Genomic DNA, 20,769 nt, shown 5'->3' on the forward strand with positions numbered 1-20,769 from the left:
TTGATACTTCTTGGTCATCCTCTATCAAGTATTGTAAATTAATTTCTTTCATGATTACAAAAGTACAGTATATAATATTTGAGAACGGATAATAATTTAAAAAGTTAAAAGAAATTAGAGTAGAAATTAGATTAGCTAAATTAGATAATAATAGAAACTATCATGCAGGTGCACTTAAAAAGTTATTTATTCTTTTAAGTCATTTTCTGTAAGGATAATGACTTAAAAAGAGGGGATCAAATATGTATTAGCCTAAAAGTGATTAGTGAGAACTGGTGAGATATAATGAGGGGATCAAATATCACAACTATTTTCTTTGTAGCATAATATAAAAAAAATTGAAGATATTCTAATAATTGGACCTTAATTCACTCTCCAAAAAGAAATAATTTTACTCCATTTATATGTCTTAAACAGGAGAATGATCACGTTCAAATATTTAAAAGGAATTCAACCCATTGTGACTTAGATATTCAGGTTGTGCCATTGTATTATAATGAATCTTTGATTAAGGTGGGGGCTAGACAAATATCTGACTACTGATGTAGGTTAGTAATTAGAAAAAAAAATGTTAAGACGTTTCTAATATTTTAAAAGATAAAAGAACGATATGGTAGGCATGAATTGAGATCAAAGGAAAACAATCAAACAATATTTATCGAAATCAATCCAATGGATGCAGATTGAGAACCTTAAAATTGGGGAAGAAAGTGAAAGAAAGGTGAGATGTAATTGTAATGGGTTCCTGTAGACAGTTTTGTTCTAACTAATCGTTAACTAAGAGAAGAAATCAAGAAAGATTATTAGGATTGAAAGCAAAAGCTAGAAAGGGAACTTCTATTACCTACAATAAAATAACATAACATCATCAAAATAACTTTCAATTTTTGTAAAAACAATTAGATGTTGTAAAGAGAATTTGACCTTCAAATTTTCATACTATAAAAAAGTTGAATTTGTCTTAAATAATCAAGAATGTGAATGAAAATATATATTGACTTACATGTAGAATGAATCTCTACATTTGAAAAACTAAATTCTTTCCCTAATAAAATTATACTAGAGAGACAAATTCTTGTAGCTACAATGTTTAAAAAAGGGGCAAAGTTGGTGTCCTGTGGTTGTGCTAATTTTTTTTCTAAAATTTATATATATAATGAGTCACTTTACTTAATAGGTTAATCTTTTAAGTTAAATATTCAAAAATTTTAATTTTGCTGACCATCACTGCTGCTGAAGATTTTAATCAAAATTTAGTTAATTTTCATGCAAAATTATTATCTTAAACCCTCATGCTTAAGATGTATTTGCGAATGTGAATTCAGACATTAATTTTAAGAAAGTCTGAGTAATATCACTGCGAATTCCATATCATAAATTCATAATAGCATGACCCAAAGGAGAAAAAAAAAGGGAAAGAGAGAGAGAGAGAGAGTAAGAAATTCTTGCTTGCTGCTTTGGTTAAAACAACTGCAAGCTTGTATTATGATTTGTGAATGTGGGAGGAAGAGTAGAAGCAAAGAATTAAAAAAGAATGTGATATAGATACAATGATCAAATTTGACTGTCTCTTCGATTGGCACATGCAACCTTTTATATTTATTCCTCTGTGGGTGTGAGTGTGGTCCAATGTTGTTGCTTGGTGATCGATCATATTTATATATGATTGGCACATTGGAGATGGGGATGCATAAGAGAAATTGTGACTGATTGATCGTAAAGTGAAGGTATAGACACCAGACACGAGCTATTGAGCAATTGAGCAAAATTAGCTGTCAGTTTGCACTTTGTGTTTGTGGCTCACGTGCTCTAACATTGCCTGTCTTATATAAATTTAGCATGTGGGCGTGGGTGCCACACCAATCAGATCTTTTTTCTTTAGAAGTGGCCCTGTCTATTCTTCTTGCTATCTTCCATTTCTTTAGTGCATATGATTCATGCCACCTTTTCAGTTTTCATCTCTCTTTAGCATATTTCAAAGAACAAAAGACAGCTGAAAAGGGTAGCAAGAATAAGAATTTTTTTGGGTCATACAAGGTTTTCAGGATTGTTGGAGTTCAACATGTTCCAAGATTTTATAGTGCAATCACCTATTCTTTAATTAAGTTAACTCTACATAAATTGTTATGAAACTGTTATTTGCTCGGTTTCAATTTTAATAGAAATCATGAATGACTTCACTATATTGACTTGAATGAAAGTTAATATTTTTTTATAATAATTAGAAAAAAGAACAAAGACAAAAAATAACAATAACAAATCAACTATTCACTTAAAAAAAAAAACATATGTGAGCAGTGTTTCCCATTTACATTAGAATTATAAATTAATCGCATAACATTATCTGAAAAAATTATACACTATCTCTAAGGTCTTATTTAGTATTGAGATTGGGCAGTTATAATTTTTTAGTAAATATTAGCTATTGCAACTTGAAAACTAAGTTGAGTTGATTATAAATTTGTATGATGAAGAGCCAAGTATAAAATGTTTAATATTTTTGTTAAAATTATTATTTAAAACCCAAATTTACTACCTTTATTTTATGATTACTTTTTTTTCAGCACTTAAAAGTTACAATACCTCAGTACCAAATATGACAAATATGACTTAAATCATTAGAAAGTCCAAAGAAGTATATATACCTTGCAAGTGATATTTTGTTTAAATATATCTCATTTGATCCAAAATTTCATATCTATACCCCATTATACATTTATGCTCCAAGAAGGAGAGAAAAGTTAAAAAAAAATGAAATTTTTAACCTACCCCAAACAAATTGACATTTTACACTGCGCGCCCAAAAAAAGTGACATGTTGCACCGCGCCCTCAATTCCGTTAATTTTTCAGTTATTTCTAATGGCTCCATCTAACTTTTGATTGAATGACAAAAATGCCCCTCTATATGAAAAAAAAACAAAATTTTTAGCTCATTTAATTTTTTAAAGGTTTTTATTTCAATTGCAACAAAAAAAAAGTTCTTGTTACATATACATTGTCACCACTATTATTTTTCCTTTAATTTTTTAAAGATTTTTATTTCAATTGCAATAAAGAGAATTCCCATTAAAATTAATTTAAGGAATGAACTTTCAATTTTACCCCTCCATCGTTAAACTTAATTGAGAAAATAACCAAATTGGGGGTGCGGTGCAACAAGTCAAATTTTTTGGGGACATAGTGCAAAATGTCAATTTATTTGGGGGTAGGTTAAAAATTACCCAAAAAAACATTTATCATTAGATCATCTCTCCTTCAATAATATTGATTTCTTCCATTTTTTTTGACAATATATTTTCTCTCATCATTTCATTCACACTTTAAAGATAACTTCTAACAAACATAAACTCATAAAAGAGTGTCATAAATACACCTACTCCATTAAATGTAGTGATTAAAACTCTTTTTTTGCGTTATTTTATTTTATTTTCTTATTTGTAGTGACTTAAAAGAATTTAGAAACAAGTCTGAGTACATAATTAAGTATGAAGTCTAGTAAGTCGAGTGAGTTGAGTATAAGGTCAAGAAAGTCGAGTAAGTCAAATACGAAGTTAAGAAGTTGAGTACAACTTCAAGTGCAAAGTTGAGAAATTCGAATATGAAGTCAAGTAATTTTATATAACTCAAGGACATTTTAATATTTTTTCAGTTTTTTTAGGTACATGCGTAATGTTTGTAAAATTAAAGATCAACTAAATCAAGGAATATTTGCGGTATTTTGCCAATTGGCATGAGTGGATGTATCTAGTGCAATTCCCACCTTGCAAGCTCCTGAAAGTGTAGGTACATTATAGTTCCAAAGCTCTAAAAGAAAATTGTCATTTGTTCCATTGTCCAAATGATTGTATATGATCAATAACTTTTGTTAACCACCTATAAACTATTATCAATTGCTGACAAGCATTCTCTTTGTTTCATTTTTTTTTTTTAATACATGGCAAGTCTTAGAAAATCAAAGCAGAAGGAGAATTACCCAATCCATTTAAAAAAAAAAAAACAAATACCTTAAAATATAGAAATGGTAATTTCCCAAATTTGAAAGAACTCTAAACGAGCTTGCAAATCGGCCCAACTTAATGAAAACTTTATGGCCCAATGTCGGCAGGCTCCTCCATTTCCACCGGCCAACATATCCCAAAAACGACAAGTCGTTTTTATAAATATAGCTCCCATATCCCTTTACATAACCTTTACATAACCTTTACATAACCCATAAGCCTGTCTCCTTATTCCTTATCCATCGAGAGCCAAGGGGTACATACATTATGCTAGCGTCAATCTCAGCCCGTTCTCTTACTATCTCTTCTCTGTTTCTCTCCTCATCATCACCAAAATATGGTACCTCTCAATCTTTAATTATACATTTTTTTATTAATTTCGATTTATAATTTAAAGCAAAATCATATAAAATTACATAAAATTTATCTATCAACTGACTTGACACTGCGGTTATTTATTTTATTGTAAGTGGCATGCTAATACCATGCCCTTAGCACATCATTTGTGTTAAAACAAAAGTTAATAATAATGTTAAAAGTATTTCTGCTTCTGGGTTGATGCATCAGGGCGTTGTAAGTCAAGAAACTTAATGTCAGAAACTGAGTCTTGGAACAAAACAAAAGCAAGAAGCATGAGTTTGAAGGTGAGCAATAGTAGTAGTAAAGATGATGTGCAGGTGGGTGAGCGGCTGTATCTTGGAATGGACTTTGGTACTTCTGGAGCAAGGTTTGCTATTATTAATAAAGATGGGACAATTCTTTCCGAAGGAAAGAAAGAGTATCCAAAATTTACGGTAGGATTTTATTGGCTTTGAATTAAGCTTGAATTTTGATCCAATTGAATGTAATTGTTCTGCATTCAGTTTTTTTCATAGTGTTGCCAGTAAAAATGTTAGTAGTTGATGAATTTCGACTTGCTGGTAAAGAGATATATTATGGATATATTATAGCTGGGCTTATTAGTATAATATTGAAGCAAATTGGTGTGCTGATGGGTATGATAGTTCATCTTCTAATTTCGATATGATAGATATACTGTTGTGATATTCTGATGAGTTTAGATGCTTTAAAGACAGATAAATGGACTGGGATTAAAATGCCCGAGAAAGCTGAAACTGTTGTTTCTGTTGTGTAGTAAGACTGAAGAAAGTATAGATTGGTTACGCTCTTGGAAGGTCACACTTTTCTCGTTGCTCGAAGCTGTTCCTGTTAATCTCCGGCCACTTATAGCTTCCATTTCTATTGATGGCACTTCTGCGACTACTATAATAATAGATAGGTGGGTACCTTACAGATTTGTTGCTTCATCTTTGTATAATCTCCTTTTGTCATGTGAGGACCACTTGTATATCAGGCATGCATTTGAATTTGTTGCCGCAGCAATTCAGGAGAACCGTTATGGAGACCTTTCCTTTACAATGAGAGTTGTCCTGATGCTTTACCAGTGGTAAAGTCTATTGCTCCTGCGAACCACACAGTTTGCTCTGGTACCTCTACCCTTTGCAAGCTTGTCTCATGGTGGAACACTGAGGGTGAAAACAGAGAATCGGCACTATTGTTGCATCAGGCAGATTGGTTGTTGTGGCTTCTTCATGGAAAGCTTGGCTTGTCTGATTACAATAATGCACTGAAAGTACTTTCTGTTCTTATTTGGATTTGTTTATGATCTTTTACCTATAACACTCATCTAAGTTAAACTTTTCGTGCTAAAGAGTCTTTTTTGTGTCATAAGGTTGGTTATGATCCTGAACTTGAATCATATCCACCTTGGCTACTCTCTCAGCCTTATTCACAACTCTTACCTTCTGTCCAAGCTCCTGGAACTTCAATTGGCTATTTAAAAGAGGGCATCAGAACTGAATTTGGTATGTTTTTGTTCCATTTGACTTGTCACTGGTGGAAGCCAACAGAGCATCAAACTATTGTTTTCTTATGCATCTGCATTGTCATCAATAATAAGTTTTCACAAATTTCTTGTAGTTCTGATTGCAGAACTGGCAATTTAGGTGATATATTCTGCTAGGATTCATATCCTATCTGCTTTTGCTAGTCATTTCAGCCACTTTAAGAGCCCTACTTTTGGTATTGGGGAAGAAAAAAATGAAGGGAATTGCACAACTTTCTGTTTTCTATTAGGTTCGAGATTGGCTGATCATTAAAGGTCATGTCCTGATGACTAATTTGAAAAATGGGAGTGCTCTAGAATTCAACGGACTGAGCAACACATGATATTATGACTTCCTTGCAATCCATGTTTGTTTCTCTTGAAATATTGGATTGAACTGTGCTGATTACTTGGATTCTTTACATTGTTCTGCTGCACGTGAATCTTATCTGAGTGGGAAGCACCCCAAGTTCTGAAACAATCGCTTACAGTATACCCTTGCAGGTTTTCCAAAAGATTGTGTTGTATGCACTGGAACCACTGATAGTATTGCTGCATTTCTTGCGGCTCGTGCAACAGAACCTGGGAAAGCTGTGAGCATTCTTCTGGATTTAGAGTTCTTATTTATTCTTTGAATCCAGGGTATCATATTACATCTACAAGACAAACATTAAACATTTTCTGAAAAAGTATGTGATGAAAGAAGTTTAGATCATTTGATCCCAATCTCTTAGTTTTTTCTGTCCTATTAAATCTCACTTGTATCACACTGCTTCCAATTTTCAAATAATTTGAACCTAACTTTTCTACGGGCATCCATTTTTTGAATTTTGATTGTTAATTTGTTCTGATGCAAAGCTCCTGGAGTTTTTGGTGATAATGATTATAATGTTCTGTTTTAGGTTACTTCACTAGGTTCAACTCTCGCTATTAAGTTATTGAGCACCAGTCGGATTGAGGATGCAAGATTTGGGGTGTATAGTCATCGCCTTGATGATAAGTGGCTTGTTGGAGGTGCTTCAAACACCGGCGGAGCAGTTCTTAGACAAATTTTTACTGATGAGCAGTTGGAGAAATTAAGTGAACATATTGATCCCATGGAGGTCTCTCCTCTAGATTACTATCCCTTGCAAGTAGTTGGTGAGAGATTTCCTGTGGCAGATCCAAAGATGGTTCCCAGGTATTCTTTTTGTTTTGTTGTCCTTTTATGGTGCGTTTACTTTATGAAATGGGAATGATGTGGAATGGGAATGGGTTGGGAATGGAAATGGGTTGAAATGAGAATGAGATTTCAATGTTTACTTGACAAAAATAAATAGGAATGAGAATGTGCTGGAATGCTATTGATATGTTTACTCGGCAAAATAAATGGGAATGAGGAATAAGAATGAGAATCAATTTACCAAAATACCCATTATTGTTAATGACATTTAAAATAATAAAATTAATTGTGATTTGAATGAGGATAATTTGGAAAATATAAAAAAATTAGAGGGATACAAAAATAAATATATATTCTATTTTCATTCCTAATCCCTCCATGAGAATGAGATTCCCATTCCTTATTCCCAAATTGTGTAAGACCCAGATCCGCATATTTTATTCTCATTCTCAAATTACATTTTATTAAGTAAATATGTGTTTCATTCACATTCCTTATTCCATGAAGTAAACACACCATTAATGCTTCATATAAGTCACGTTAAACTTGTTTTCACAATGTCATTATTTCAAAGCAGAGCAATAGAGATCATGTTTCTTTCTTCATCATGTGTAATTGGCCATAACTTTAAATTCTTGGCAGTGTCCTTGTCCTAGTTTTTTACATTTTACGTAATTGGTAATTTACATTCTTGTGCAGGTTACATCCTCGCCCGAAAAGTGATGTTGAGTATTTGCATGGCATTTTGGAGTCCATTGCACGGATAGAGGTATTCAAATTCTTCACTTATCTTTCAAAAGTTTCATTAACACAACCCTGTGACAAAGATAGCGTTGTTTGTATGATACTTAGGCAGAGGGATACAGCTTGTTGAAGGATATGGGGGCAACACAAGTTGATGAAGTGTTCACAGCAGGAGGTGGTGCAAAGAATGAGAAATGGAGCAAGATACGAGAAAGAGTGCTGGGTTTGCCCGTGAGTCGAGCAATTCAAATTGAGGCTGCATATGGGGCTGCCTTACTAGCATTGAAAGGCGCACAAGCACAACACAACGAACAATGATACAAGGAGCTGAACCTGGAGAGCAAAGCAAATGACTCTTTTGATTATGTTGAAGTTAATTTTAGTGATACAATTAGATTTTTGCCAAGTTCGATGAAACAGTGAAAGACTGGACAGAGAATCGCCTGTTGGCGACTATTGGTGTAGAGAGATTTTTCAAATACATATATATATATATATTATTAGGTAACTGGATAGAAAATCCCATTATCAAATACAATTTCCATTATTTTTTTCTGTTGTTGGTGGCATGTTGAAGAGTAACATAATTTAGTTTATACAATCTTGCTTGCTATGTATATTTTACGATTATCAAATTAAGAGCGAGCTTTTTTACTATATTAAAATCAGGATAATTTAAAAGAAAAAAAAGAGTAAATTTCACTACATTACATGAAGAAATACACTATATTAAAATTTTTATTTTTTTAATTTTTACTATATTACATGAAGAAATACACCATATTTAAATTTTTATTTTTTACCTTTTAATTTATTTCTTATGTTAATATAATCAGAGATTCTGATTGAAAAATTACTCATCAAAATAAATTGAATCTATTTCATCTAATTATATACCAATTGTGCTGGTTAAAGTTTCGAGTTGTTAACATGTGAACTCAGAACTCAGAAGTCGTATACGACACAGTTACTTAGTTGACTAATCGTATGATGTTGAGTACTCATTTTTATTCAATACAATTTTGTTCAATTTTATATATTTTAAAAATTATGTTTTCTTATATTTGGAAGAGAATTGATTAAAATTGTTAAAAATATTACCGATTACTCATTATTAACTATTACCACTGACACGTACAATAAAATAAATGAAAAAATAGTACTTTCTGAAAAGTCACTGACCATTGGATCTATCTCCTCGGTAAAGAAATCGACGGCACACAGCATACAGTATCTTCACCGTAGCGCGTTTACGTATGCAGGATCTTCTTCTCTGCCATGCATTAATTGCATGTAATGATGATCAAAAGGGTTTATTAATACTTTTATCCCTATTGTTTGCTTAAAATTTTATTAAACCCGAGATCTTAAAGTTCCTACACACAAATCCTATTGCCTTCATTTTTCACACTAATGACATGATTGGTTTGAAAAAATATAAGGAGAGAAGTGGGGAAAAAAATAAGGGAAGAAAAATAAATTCTTTATCCATCTAAACAATAAAAATAAAATTGACTTTTTTTTTTCACTCATTTCTCTCCCCTTCTTTCCTTTCCATTCATTTTCTTTCCTATCATTTCTTCCGACCAAACATAGGCTAAGAGTTCGTTTACCGGATCTTAGGTATCTAGGTTCCTTGACCGTTTAGAAAAATTGTAACAAGATTTTGAAATGTTAATTTCAATCTTACCATGTTTAAATTACCCTTTCAACTCCGATTAATTTTGATTAAAATTACACAAAATAAAAACTAAAAAATAAAAATAAAGTCTCAAAAAATAGATTTCTTCTTATTAGTGTTAGTAATTATACGGAAACATCCACCACCACAACTGCCTATTCATAACCAACACAAACTGCTTTTAAGAATTTTAAATTACCTTAATTTTTTTTAAATAAAAGAAAAAAATAAGAGTGGTTTAAAGATAGTCAATGTATAAAGAGGATAATCTAAAATTGACCCTAACATAAAAAGTTATAAAAATCTACATCCACTCATACTTAAAACGAATTAACAATTAAGAAAATTGTCTATTTATATTCTAGATTTTTGTATAAAGAAATTTTTTTAATGAAAAATCGAATTAGCATCCTCAAGTCAAGACTCAAATTAGTGTCCTTGACGTTCAATCATTCACACCATCAAGACTTGGCAGTTGGGCACTAACAATCATTCAATCATGTGAAGGTTTGTAAGAATGAAAAACCCAAAAACACATAAATGGTAATTGAGTCATTTGATTCATTGCCGACAATTCTTTTCTTTTTATAAAAAAAGAAAAAAAAACTACTTTATCAATATGTAAAATTATAACAAATAAAGGGATCAAATGTTACTTACCCAAATCAGAAAACTGTCATATTTTCCAGCGGGTAGGCGCTTAGCACCATTTATCGGATATCAAATGAGTTCTAAGGCACCTTGTGGCTTGTGCTACGTGCTCTTTAAAGCCTATTTAGGCAAATAAACGGCTGTCAATGATTAGCAAGCAACGTTCCTAACTTTATATTTCTTTTTCATTTTATTTTTGAGATATTAGTAAACAAAGAGAAAAGTTTAAATGATTTTAAGAACTATGGTTACCCTTCAACCCACACAAAAAAAAGTAAGATGTTCAATTTAAATAGCATTAAAAAAATTTAATAATTTGATGTGCTTTATATGTATGCATTTGACTAATATCACGTTAACACAGATATAATTTGAGTGGGATCAAACAAAAATACATTAAAGCTTTTCTATAATGATATTTTTATATAGAAATAATTTTCATATAGTAATAAAAAATTTTGGTTCCAAATTAAGTTAGTTATAAAAAAAAAAAAACTCTACATTATAACAAGTTATCATTTTTCTTCCCTTTTTAAGAATTTACTTCCGCATAATAATAATTATCTATATATAACAAAAATTATGTCTTGGGTTACATTATAGGGTATGTTTAAGATGAAATAAAAAATTTTTCTGAAGTTGTTTGGGGGCTATAAATTACTCTTTAAAGTTGTTATCAAATTATTATATAATATTTATAGAATTTACATTGAGACAAAAATATTAAAGGAAATAAAAATAATTAGACTTTTTTTTTGTCTGAACCACGAGATGGTCCTGAGTGGGTCTCAACTGTGAGAGACACCTTTAAACCCGTACCACAACCCAGACTAATCTTCGCTCGCATCAGGTGTACCCGTAAAAGATAAAGTACTGGCCAAAGTGGTGATTCCATACGAGAGTGAAGCTTGAAGCTCTGACCTCTCTTAAGGAGTGAGAGTGCTGAACAACTCACGCTAACTAACTTTGATTAAAAATATTTAAACTTTTAAAATAACATTACATATCTTTAAAATTACAAACCCACGTGCGCTCGCGCCCGTGTTTAGAAATTATGACAATCTCTTTTATCAATGTATATACATTAGATTTGATATACTTTATTGATTTATTGTTAATATAGTGCGTGCCTTAGCTCTCCTAGTTCCGAGCATATACGAAATCATTTTGCAGTCATCACTAATTAATTTTTTTTAAAAAAAATTATAGAGTATATACGAAATATTAAATTTAATTAATATACAATAGATATAATTTAATTATATATAACTATTAATTATGATTAATACGGTAATTTTTTAAAATAAATATACACGTGGCATATATGTATTAATCAAGTATAGAACTCGCGGACAATCTCTCCTAGTTCTGAGCATTTCTCGCTCTCACTCGAGCTGAATGCGCATTCTCTCTCTCTCATTCAAATACTTTATACAGTATACTTTCTCTCAACACATTTGAACTCTGTGTAACTTGCAGCAGCTCGGATATCGATCAATCATGGCAGAAGAAGAAGCAGCGGAGAAGAATCAGAAGAGTTGTTTGAACCCTGCGGCTCCTGAGTTTTTGCCGGTGGCTAAACAAAACCTAAGAAACACTTGTTTTGTTCATGACTTTAATTACCAAAACTACCCTCCATCTCCATATCTTCAAACGTCTTATTACATGGCGCCGATTCTTCCTCATTATTCGTTTCGAACAAACCACCCTTACTCTTCATCATCACCAACCCAACAACAAGTGGTGCCAGTACAACCCAACAATTTCTTGCTGCCACCGGCTACCGCTCCGCCTCCAGTGTCTGAAGAACCGTCAGCTGCTATTGTAGCTAAGCCACCTGAGGATGAAGCTCAAGCAGTAGTTCAAAAGAGTAGAACTAATGATGATGAAAGAGTAGCTTCTGCAGCAAGGGGAAGAAGGAGAGGGAATTGCAGAAATAGGGTTTCTTGGAGGAGAAGTGATCAGAATCAGAGAGAACGAAGGTTTAAGCAGCAGGTGCAATGGAGGCCTGAGTTTAATGATGGTGACTTCCATCGTCTTACAGCAAATTTGCAGTATACTAAGGCTGTGAATGTGAAGCCTCATCAGCAAAGATATCCTATTTTGCCCGTGAGAAAATATGGGAATAACACTACGGTTATGATCAGAAATATTCCCAATAGATTCACGTATAACCCTTCTATCTCTTTCCTCTTGGGGCCTTTTTGTTCCTTCTTTTTCTTTTTTTTAAAAAATTATTTTTGGGTAACATGCATTGATTTCATGGACAAGCAAACTAATGAGTTTTTGTACTTAAATATTTGATTTTGAGGGTCTTTTTGTTTGGTTTTGATCCCTGGAAACCCTATTCTTTTGTGGGTATTTTAATTCCTTCATTTTGTTTAACCCAAGACTCTTGTTGAAGTTTTGGGTTCAGGGATCAAAACGATTTGGGGATGAACATGCATGTTAGATTCTTTTTTTTGCTAGTTCATTCTTTCATAATTTTCAAGTGGGATTTTGAGTAATGCATATTGTGTACTAATTTTTGTGTGTTTACATTTTTTTACAGTCGTGAAATGCTGATGAATTTCCTCGACGATCACTGCATGGAAGAAAATCAAAAGGCAGTGCTCGAAGGAGAATCCTATCTGTCAGCGTTTGATTTCTTATACTTGCCTATTGATTTTAAGTAAGTTGCTGCCAATACTCGAGATGCGCTTCAATATTATCAATAATTGGAGTCATTAACTCATTTTCATTTAATAGGCATGCTTTTATACTCCCCCTTTTGGACTTTAAGAAAGCTAAAAACTGATTCTTATTTGTGGTTAATCAATTATTGCTACAGAAGCCGAATGAACAAAGGCTATGCATTTGTTAACTTCACTCATCCAACTGCTGTTTGGAAATTTTTCCTTGCTGCACATGACAAGAGCTGGAATGTTTTCCAATCACACAAGATATGTAAAATTGCCTATGCTAGGGTCCAGGTACATACATTTATCATATACGTAGCCCTAATCATTGTCTTGATAAAATAACAAATCTTTTACATGGATTTGATTGAGTTTGATTTCAAAGAAAAAAGTGCTTTTTTATTATTATATAGGGAAAGGAGGAGCTGGTGAAGCACTTTCGGAGTTTTGACTTTCCATGTGATGAATACCTTCCTGTTTGCTTCAGTCCAGCCCGGGATGGCACAAGAAAGAATGTGAAACAAAGCACTGTTGGCAAATGTAGAGGCACTAGCTAGTGTTTGGGAGCCTTCCAAGAACATGCGTCATCAAATCAAACTGTAACTCCGTGTTAAATTTTTGTGGCTTTGACATGACACATGATGATGACGATGGTGGTACATGCTTTGGTTTAATGGCTTGCTTGTTGCTGTCACTTTCATGGCTTGTGGTGGTGGGTTAGTGTTTGATGAAATCTCTTTTTATTCGTTTTAAAAGTTTAGTTAGCGTTATGGGTTTTCTGCGCGATCAGCTTTGAAGAGGGGGTGGGGGACTGAGGGTGGATCTTGCCACCTGGACCATTTGATGGTTGAGGTTGTGGGTTCCACCTCCAGATGGATGGATGTATATAACTGGGGGCCAGTTTCATTGTAAGCGTTCCCTGATCTTTCGCTGGAGAACTTCTGCAGTTGTGTGCTCGTAGTTCTTTTTCAACTGGTTGTGACAGTGTGACTTTTAATGTTAATGTTTTAGTGTAGTAGAATAGCATGCACGTCTAGCAGGCTACCCGCTAATGTTGTGTTTTGTGCCATTTGCTGATTGATTTGGGTAAACTTCTGAAGCTTATTAGTTTGATGTATTTTTCATTTCACGTCTCAATTTGTATGTCTTGCATTGTTGGTTTGTTTTGGAATAAAAGAATGGGGAATTGGGACAAGGTCAATGCAAACCTTATTCTTTTGACATTTTAAGATTTTTTTTCCCTTTTTTTGAACTCAGGTGATACGAGAAATATGGAGACAAGAAATGAAAAATTAGTGTTTTATAACAATTAATAAGTTGAGGAGTGCAATGAAAAATTTACAGGTCATGTCTGCGAATTGAATGCTGTTGAAAGGATTTTTAATGGAGAGTTTGGTGAAATGTTTTATAGGGTCAGATAATGTTACATTATATGTAATGCACTATAACTTATGAGTTGTCATTTATGATAGTTTAATTGTTTCGCATGCTGTAATTATTTTGATTTTAAGTGAGAATTCAAGGATTACTGAATGTTATATATCGTTTAACATAACATGATCCTGATATATCATATAAAGTTATGTTGAAAACGTAATTTTTATTGATTAACTTGTGCTTATTTTCTTGGTGGAATTATCCACTAATTTTCATTTGAGCCAATATATCTTTCAATATATGTATGGGATTTGCCAAAGTATCATTTTACTGCGAAACTTGTATTTCTTATTCTTTTTTTCTCACCTACAAGTATTTTCTTTTTTTTTTCTCAAATGACATAGCCTTTATTGACGTAGACTTAATGTAAGTTTAGACAAATAAAAAAAAAAATTCATTGCACCCAAAAGTAGGGAAAATAACATTAGTTCGGGTGCAGGCTCAGCTAGCTTTTGAAAATTTTTTTTATGACTTTACAAGATAATAGATTTTGTTTATTATTTAAGAAAATACTAGTTGAAATATAAAATTAGGAAAGTATCTCAGTTAACTTTGAAGGATTTCATGTAGTCCGTAGTTTAAATGTGTAATTCTAAATAAAATTATTAACTATTAAAACAATATGAAACTTAAACAAAGTCAAAAGACAATAGATATTAAAATAAAAAAGGGGATATTATTATTTTCTCACCAAATGTATTCACACGTCATATCAATACCACAGTTTGGTAAAACCATCAGTTTACCACCAAACGTTTAAACTGTTAGTATTTTCCGATCATTCTGTTAAAACTCAGTTAATATGTAATAGAAAATTCATAAAAGATCAATTTTACTCCTAGAGTGTAAAAGACGATTTTTCCTTTTAAGAAGGAAGAACAATAAATGATGATTTAATTAAAAAATTCATAAAGGGTAATTTTTGCCCTTTAGAAGGAAGAACAACAAATGATGATTTAATTACAAAATTCATAAAAAGTTAATTACATAGTCTTTTATACTCCAGGGGTAAAATTAACTTTTTATGAATTTTCCGTTACATATTAACTGAGTTTTAATGGAATGGTGGGAAAATACTAACAGTTTAAACGTTTGGTGGTAAACTGATTGTTTTACCAAACCGTAGTACTGACATGAAGTGTCAGAATACCTTTGGTGGGAAAATAATAATATCCCATAAAATAAAAAGATTAAAAGAAAGAGATTTATTTAACTCTTTTTGTTTTTCTAGACTCCTTCCATTCTTTGAATCAAACGAACTTTCTTTATTTGTTTGTTACGGCGATAGTGGAGTAGCCGAATTAGAGCAGTATGGGTGCGTTGGTGCATGAATTTCATCTTAGTTCCTATAAATCAAAAGCAGTTCTCTTCAAGTATATAGTCTTTCAATATTGTAAGTCAAGCCAATTCTAATTTTCAAATATTCCGATTGATCTTTTATTTAGTTTAAAAATTCTTAATTTTATCATGTATTCATGTTTACACTTTGTTTTGCAATTATATCTATACTTTCATTATTATTAAAAGACTTTAAGAACAAATTAATTGATAACTTATTTGTTTAGATTGAAAAAGATGTTTTTGATCTTATTAATAATGAGACTATCTTTCATTATTTTCAACACATAGTATATCCATTGGGGAGTCTTCGATGATGACAATTGTAATAAGTAAATTTATTATCAATGAATACTTTAGTTACGTTATTATATATTACTGTCAAAATTTTTAAAATTATATTATATTTTAAATGAGGTGCTAGTCATGTGGGTGTAATTGCGCACATTATAGAGTAAAACTGTGTGTGGCAAGATCAATTTTTTTATTATTTTATTTTATGAGAAAGTAAAGCTTTCTATTAGATAAACTTTGACAATAACAACATAATTTGAGGTGGAAAATCTTCCAACAATAGAAAAGGATACTCATACTCTAAAGCAACTTTGGGTAGAGAGTGGGCAATAATATTACACAGCCTTGGAACAAAATGAATTGATAACCTGATCTGGTTCTTCAAGCTGGCTTGAATTTCTTTGATTGTCCAGACTGTTTCGGACATGTTGCCCTTCCTGTTCAATGAGAGCTCCACTACTTCCAACGAGTTGGATTCAACAATAAAGGGCACACACTCTGCTTGTTTGGCAACTTGAATCCCATATAACACAGCTTCGCCCTCCATGCCGGCCACATCTCCTTTATAGCCAATGCTCTGAACTGCTGCACCTATGATTTTGCCGCTTGAATCTTTGATCACTACCCCCAAACCAGCTTTCAAGTCTGACATTTGAATAGCAGCATCCACATTTACCTTGAACTAATCTTTTGGAGGATAGGCTTGACAATTTGCCTTGATCATGTTTTTGCCCTGATGGACCCTAATTTTTAGGGCTTTGATCCAAATTATCGGGTCTCGGGTCAGGGTCGGGCTTAAACTGACTCAACTTGACCATATTTGAATTACATTGTGTGTTTTTAATTTAATTACATTGTGTGTTTTTCATGTTGGATTTTGAATTTGATTTGTGTGTGGGGTTGAATTGTTGGATTTTGGAATTGATCTATGTGTGGGGTTGAAATGGTTGTGGAATTGAATTGTGTTTTTTTTTTTAATTTAATCGCATTGTGTGTTTTTAAAAGTTTGATTATGGAATTAAATTTTAAAAAAAATATATTCCTATTAATTAGTTGTTTTGTGAATTATTTTGTGATTAATTGTATTGTATATTTTGCTTTTATCTTGTTAATTAAGATGCATGTATAGAAGAAAATATTAAAATAATATGAATATAAAAAATTAAAAAAAATAGTTTAAAATTAAAATAATATAAAAATTATTTCGATAGGGTCGGGTTGGGACCGACTCGATGTTGGCCCAATTTGAGTCGGATTAACAATAAAATGTTCAAGTTTATTTAGGATCGGGCTTCTTCAAATTTTTTTGAGCCCGACCCGAACTTTTGCCATTCGTATTGGAGGAGGCTTCCAAGTATGCTGACTGTTTATGTGGCAAGTTCAATTTAAGGGTCCTGAATACAGCTCTCTTCAAATGAGAGCTTACCACGCTTGCAATTACGCACCTCATCATGTTTCGTTTTTAATGTGCCCTAGCTTGATCGAAATCTTGGCTACATCCCTGCTGACCTTTGCTACAATCGTTGCAAGCATGGAAGCAGCTGATTTCTTGTGCTTCATGCGCGCTAATCGGCGGTCATCCAAATTCTTGAGCATTCAAATATTCAATCAATCCCGTATTAAGTATTACACACATTATAATCCATGTTATATATTAATATATATTTGTTTGTAATTGAATATATACAGCAGCTGCAAGCCCGCAAGAAAGGAAAAAAAATGTGATGGGGTAATAAGACGTAATAATTAATTATTAATTAAAATGTATAAATTATCACGCTAAACAATCGAATTTATACCGGACTGTCATGTGAAGGCTGAAAAGAGACATAGGTGGCGTTTGTTTTTTAATTTAATGACTTAAAGTGACGTCACTTAATTAATTCAGTTAATTAGAGGTGTTTGTTTTTATAACTTAATGAGACTTTTTAGATAATTTTGACTTAATAAAATAAGTTATTTTTTTGACTTTTTACTTAATAGAGAAATCTGAATTAAGTCAATTACTTGCTAATGTAAAAAATATCCATGTTTTATAATTTATTTTTCATGTCTATCCCAAAACTCACTTATAGATATTTACCCCACATAAAAATATCCATGGTTTTTCTTTCTTATATTATATATGATAAAATTTGAAATTTATGGTATTTTATATATTAAAATTCTAAAATAATTATGTATTCACTTGAATATAGTTTTACTTATAAATGTTAAAATATTATGGTATTTAATATATTATTTATTTGACATTCAAATTTAATAAGGATACAAATGTAAAAGTACATATTTTTAATTTTTTAAGTTGAAAAAAAAAATAACTTAATACTTATTTTTCGAGATTCAGACAAAAAAACAGACATATTATTCAGATTCAGACATTCAGATCTATTCAAAATTCAGACTAATTCAGGTCTATTCAAATTTCAGATAAAAAAATAAACGCCACCATAATGTGGGCTGTTGCGAGAATCGAACTCGCGGCCTCTCGCACCGGAAGCGCGAATCATACCACTAGACCAAACACCCGCAACACTCTTGCTTTATCTTATGGCTATTGCTCTTTTAAATTAAAAAATAAATATTTCTCTCCACGTAGAGTTTGATTTGATCGAGAGCTGTGTCAAAAATCTTGGCCAGCACAGCACCGCTGCACCGACGATGGCGACAACAATGAGTTTCCTGTTGAGACCCCTCTGCATATCCACGGCCTCCGCAATCCTCTCAAAATGCCAACTCCGTAAACCCCACCTCACTTCTATCCCCACTCGTCGGTTCTTCTTCTCTCACAATTTCTCCTCTCTGACTCTCACACCCACAACAGTCACTACTAAAGCCTTCACCCCAACTCTCTCTTCCCCACAACCGCAGGACCAACAAGAAGAGCGAGAACAAGAGCCAGAGACAGTTGTTGAAAATGAGATTCAAGAATCTGAAACTGAAGAAGAACACAAAACAGAGGAGGAAAAGAAGACGGTTGTTGTTGGCAGTGAGGCGGTGGAGGAGGTGAAGTCTCCGTCGCGGTCGCCGTTACCGTTACCGAAGTTGACTGTGAAAGAGAAGAAAGAATTGGCGTCTTATGCCCACAGCTTGGGGAAGAAGCTCAAGTGTCAGCTGGTGGGAAAGAGTGGCGTTACTGATGGCGTTGTGACTTCTTTCATTGAGACTCTTGAGGCCAATGAGCTCCTGAAGGTTAGCTTTTCAATATGTAAAATTTGCTTATTGTCATTATTAAATTTTTAACTTTTTCCCTTATTGTATTATTATTATTATTTTTTTTTTGGTTTTGTGGGAATTAGCTTGGTTCTTGGTTTAGAGAATATAGGTTTGGTAAGTTGAGCTCATGGATTTGTTGTTAAGGTTGTAGAGTAGTGGCTTTGAATATGAATTTGCAGTTGCATAAGTTTGAGCTGTGTGCTGTTGGGTAAAGCTTAAAAGTTTTAGTTAGATATTTTGGTAATCAAGATTAGAATGTATTTCTTCTGTCATCGAATTTGAGTCTTCAAGCTAGTAAAACCGTAAATTGGCCTTTCAGAAGCTAGTCTCATTTTCAATTAATAGAGAACCGATTAGGCTGGTTGAAGCATAGAGTTTTTTAGCCAATATCTGCTTCCATTAATTGCGTGAGATGGGCATTTAATCCATCTTTTTACTTGCAGAACTAAGATCTCCTCTTTACATTGATGTTTGTGCTGCCATGTCAACTTCTGATTCCATTTTATTATCTAAATGTCCTTTACTGAGTTAAAGTGCCCTATGCCATTTTGTTGTACTAGTGAAGAACTGAAGCTGCTTGATGTGTGAGGCTAACAATTGCTGTTGACTTATATCATCTAAATAGATTAAAATTCACCGGACCTGTCCTGGGGAGCTAGAAGACGTGGTGAAGCAATTGGAGGAAGCAACTGGTTCTGTTGTAGTTAGTCAAATTGGTCAGACTGTCATTATATACAGGCCTAGTCTCACGAAAATGAAGTTAGAGGAGAAGAAGCAACAAGCTCGTAGAGTTTATGTGAGAAAAGAATCAAAATTGAAGCCCTTATTGCTGGTAGAGAACAATGAGGAGAAAAACTCCTTCTCAGAGTTCCTTTTGACAAATGTTTGTGTTGCTGAAAATGATTGTTAGTTGCATTGTGATTTCGCTAACTTTATTTTAATGGTTGAATTCAGAAGAAAGCAGAAGTTTCTCGACTTTCTGGACGACGGCGCAGGGGGAGTAGCCGATTCTCATCTCGTGCCTCTGATTAGCTATCCTTGAAACATTGTCAAGGATAGCACTGGTGCTCACATATGGATCTCTTGCTCAACCCGTTAAGGTTTCTGCTTAGTTTCCCAAGTAGCTGTTTCTGTAAATGATCATCCTGGATTGCTGGTGGTGAATTTGAGTTCAAACAAAGATAAGACAAGAGGTAATCTGAGGAGAATTTTGGTTATGGAATGTACTAGGTAGCATGTGGCTGACCCTATGTATAATTTTTTCCTCCAATCTTTAGCTTGTTTGGAGGACACCGATGCAGTTTTGAGGGAGTTCCTTTTGTGGAGATTATGTTCACTTAGATGCAGTTTGCGCTTTACTTGCTTATGAACTGTTAGAAGAATAGTCGGCAACTTGGGCATGATTTTAGTCTGCATTCTTGCTCTCTTTTAGAAAACACGCTCGAGTTTTGTAACAAAATTGAACTTATATGATGTCATTTTGCAGTCTGAATTCCAAAATCTATATATTTGGCTCTTTCGGGGTTCACTAAGGTCGCATATGGTTTAATCATGACTCATAAGATTTTGAGAGCATGAATCCAATAATAAGAAATCTTAAACGTATTCTGAATGCAGAGAAAGGCTTCAGCATCGATCTGAACACTAAGCTTGCTAATTTGTAAAACATTGATGATCACCAAAG

At 32.9% G+C, this 20,769-nt stretch overlaps 3 protein-coding genes across 7 annotated transcripts; all 3 read left to right on the forward strand.

The window, feature by feature from the left end:
• Positions 1-4,181: 4,181 nt before the first annotated feature.
• LOC102617017 (D-ribulose kinase) lies at positions 4,182-8,298 on the forward strand. Of its 2 annotated transcripts, XM_006487260.4 has the most exons (9): positions 4,182-4,339; positions 4,567-4,793; positions 5,139-5,278; positions 5,380-5,632; positions 5,732-5,864; positions 6,389-6,477; positions 6,787-7,064; positions 7,746-7,815; positions 7,899-8,298. In XM_006487260.4, exons 1-9 carry the CDS (start codon positions 4,267-4,269, stop codon positions 8,106-8,108), a joined length of 1,473 nt encoding a protein of 490 aa, XP_006487323.2. In that variant the 5' UTR covers positions 4,182-4,266; the 3' UTR covers positions 8,109-8,298. The 2 variants fall into 2 exon arrangements, with proteins under 2 accessions (XP_006487323.2, XP_006487324.4); XM_006487261.4 differs by lacking the exon at positions 4,182-4,339 and having other exon boundaries at positions 4,652-4,793; positions 5,135-5,278.
• A 3,324-nt stretch (positions 8,299-11,622) lies between these two features.
• Positions 11,623-13,357, forward strand: LOC112499326 (uncharacterized). Its single transcript, XM_025102328.2, has 4 exons — positions 11,623-12,290; positions 12,674-12,793; positions 12,953-13,094; positions 13,214-13,357. The coding sequence occupies exons 1-4, from the start codon at positions 11,623-11,625 to the stop codon at positions 13,355-13,357; spliced, it is 1,074 nt and encodes a 357-aa protein (XP_024958096.2).
• A 5,098-nt stretch (positions 13,358-18,455) lies between these two features.
• LOC102616136 (uncharacterized) lies at positions 18,456-20,613 on the forward strand. Of its 4 annotated transcripts, none has more exons than XM_006487257.4 (3): positions 18,456-19,061; positions 19,711-19,917; positions 20,043-20,613. In XM_006487257.4, the coding sequence occupies exons 1-3, from the start codon at positions 18,531-18,533 to the stop codon at positions 20,115-20,117; spliced, it is 813 nt and encodes a 270-aa protein (XP_006487320.2). In that variant the 5' UTR covers positions 18,456-18,530; the 3' UTR covers positions 20,118-20,613. The 4 variants fall into 4 exon arrangements, with proteins under 4 accessions (XP_006487320.2, XP_006487321.2, XP_024957620.2 ...); XM_006487258.4 differs by having other exon boundaries at positions 19,711-19,881; positions 20,040-20,613; XM_025101852.2 differs by having other exon boundaries at positions 19,711-19,881.
• Positions 20,614-20,769: the final 156 nt, after the last annotated feature.

Source organism: Citrus sinensis, chromosome 8 (genome assembly GCF_022201045.2).
Source record: "Citrus sinensis cultivar Valencia sweet orange chromosome 8, DVS_A1.0, whole genome shotgun sequence".
NCBI classification, from domain to species: domain Eukaryota; kingdom Viridiplantae; phylum Streptophyta; class Magnoliopsida; order Sapindales; family Rutaceae; genus Citrus; species Citrus sinensis.

Bases quoted from the DNA above. Each gene is read 5' to 3' on its own strand.
- LOC102617017 (XM_006487260.4), top strand. From the start codon at position 4,267: ATGCTAGCGTCAATCTCAGCCCGTTCTCTTACTATCTCTTCTCTGTTT. The intron at 5,279-5,379 runs GTGGGTACCTTA...TTGTTGCCGCAG, and splicing joins ACTACTATAATAATAGATAG to CAATTCAGGAGAACCGTTAT. The intron at 7,065-7,745 runs GTATTCTTTTTG...ATTCTTGTGCAG, and splicing joins GATCCAAAGATGGTTCCCAG to GTTACATCCTCGCCCGAAAA.
- LOC112499326 (XM_025102328.2), top strand. From the start codon at position 11,623: ATGGCAGAAGAAGAAGCAGCGGAGAAGAATCAGAAGAGTTGTTTGAAC. The intron at 12,794-12,952 runs GTAAGTTGCTGC...TTATTGCTACAG, and splicing joins TACTTGCCTATTGATTTTAA to AAGCCGAATGAACAAAGGCT. The intron at 13,095-13,213 runs GTACATACATTT...ATTATTATATAG, and splicing joins TTGCCTATGCTAGGGTCCAG to GGAAAGGAGGAGCTGGTGAA.
- LOC102616136 (XM_006487256.4), top strand. From the start codon at position 18,531: ATGGCGACAACAATGAGTTTCCTGTTGAGACCCCTCTGCATATCCACG. The intron at 19,062-19,710 runs GTTAGCTTTTCA...TCATCTAAATAG, and splicing joins AGGCCAATGAGCTCCTGAAG to ATTAAAATTCACCGGACCTG. The intron at 19,918-20,039 runs GTAGAGAACAAT...GGTTGAATTCAG, and splicing joins AATTGAAGCCCTTATTGCTG to AAGAAAGCAGAAGTTTCTCG.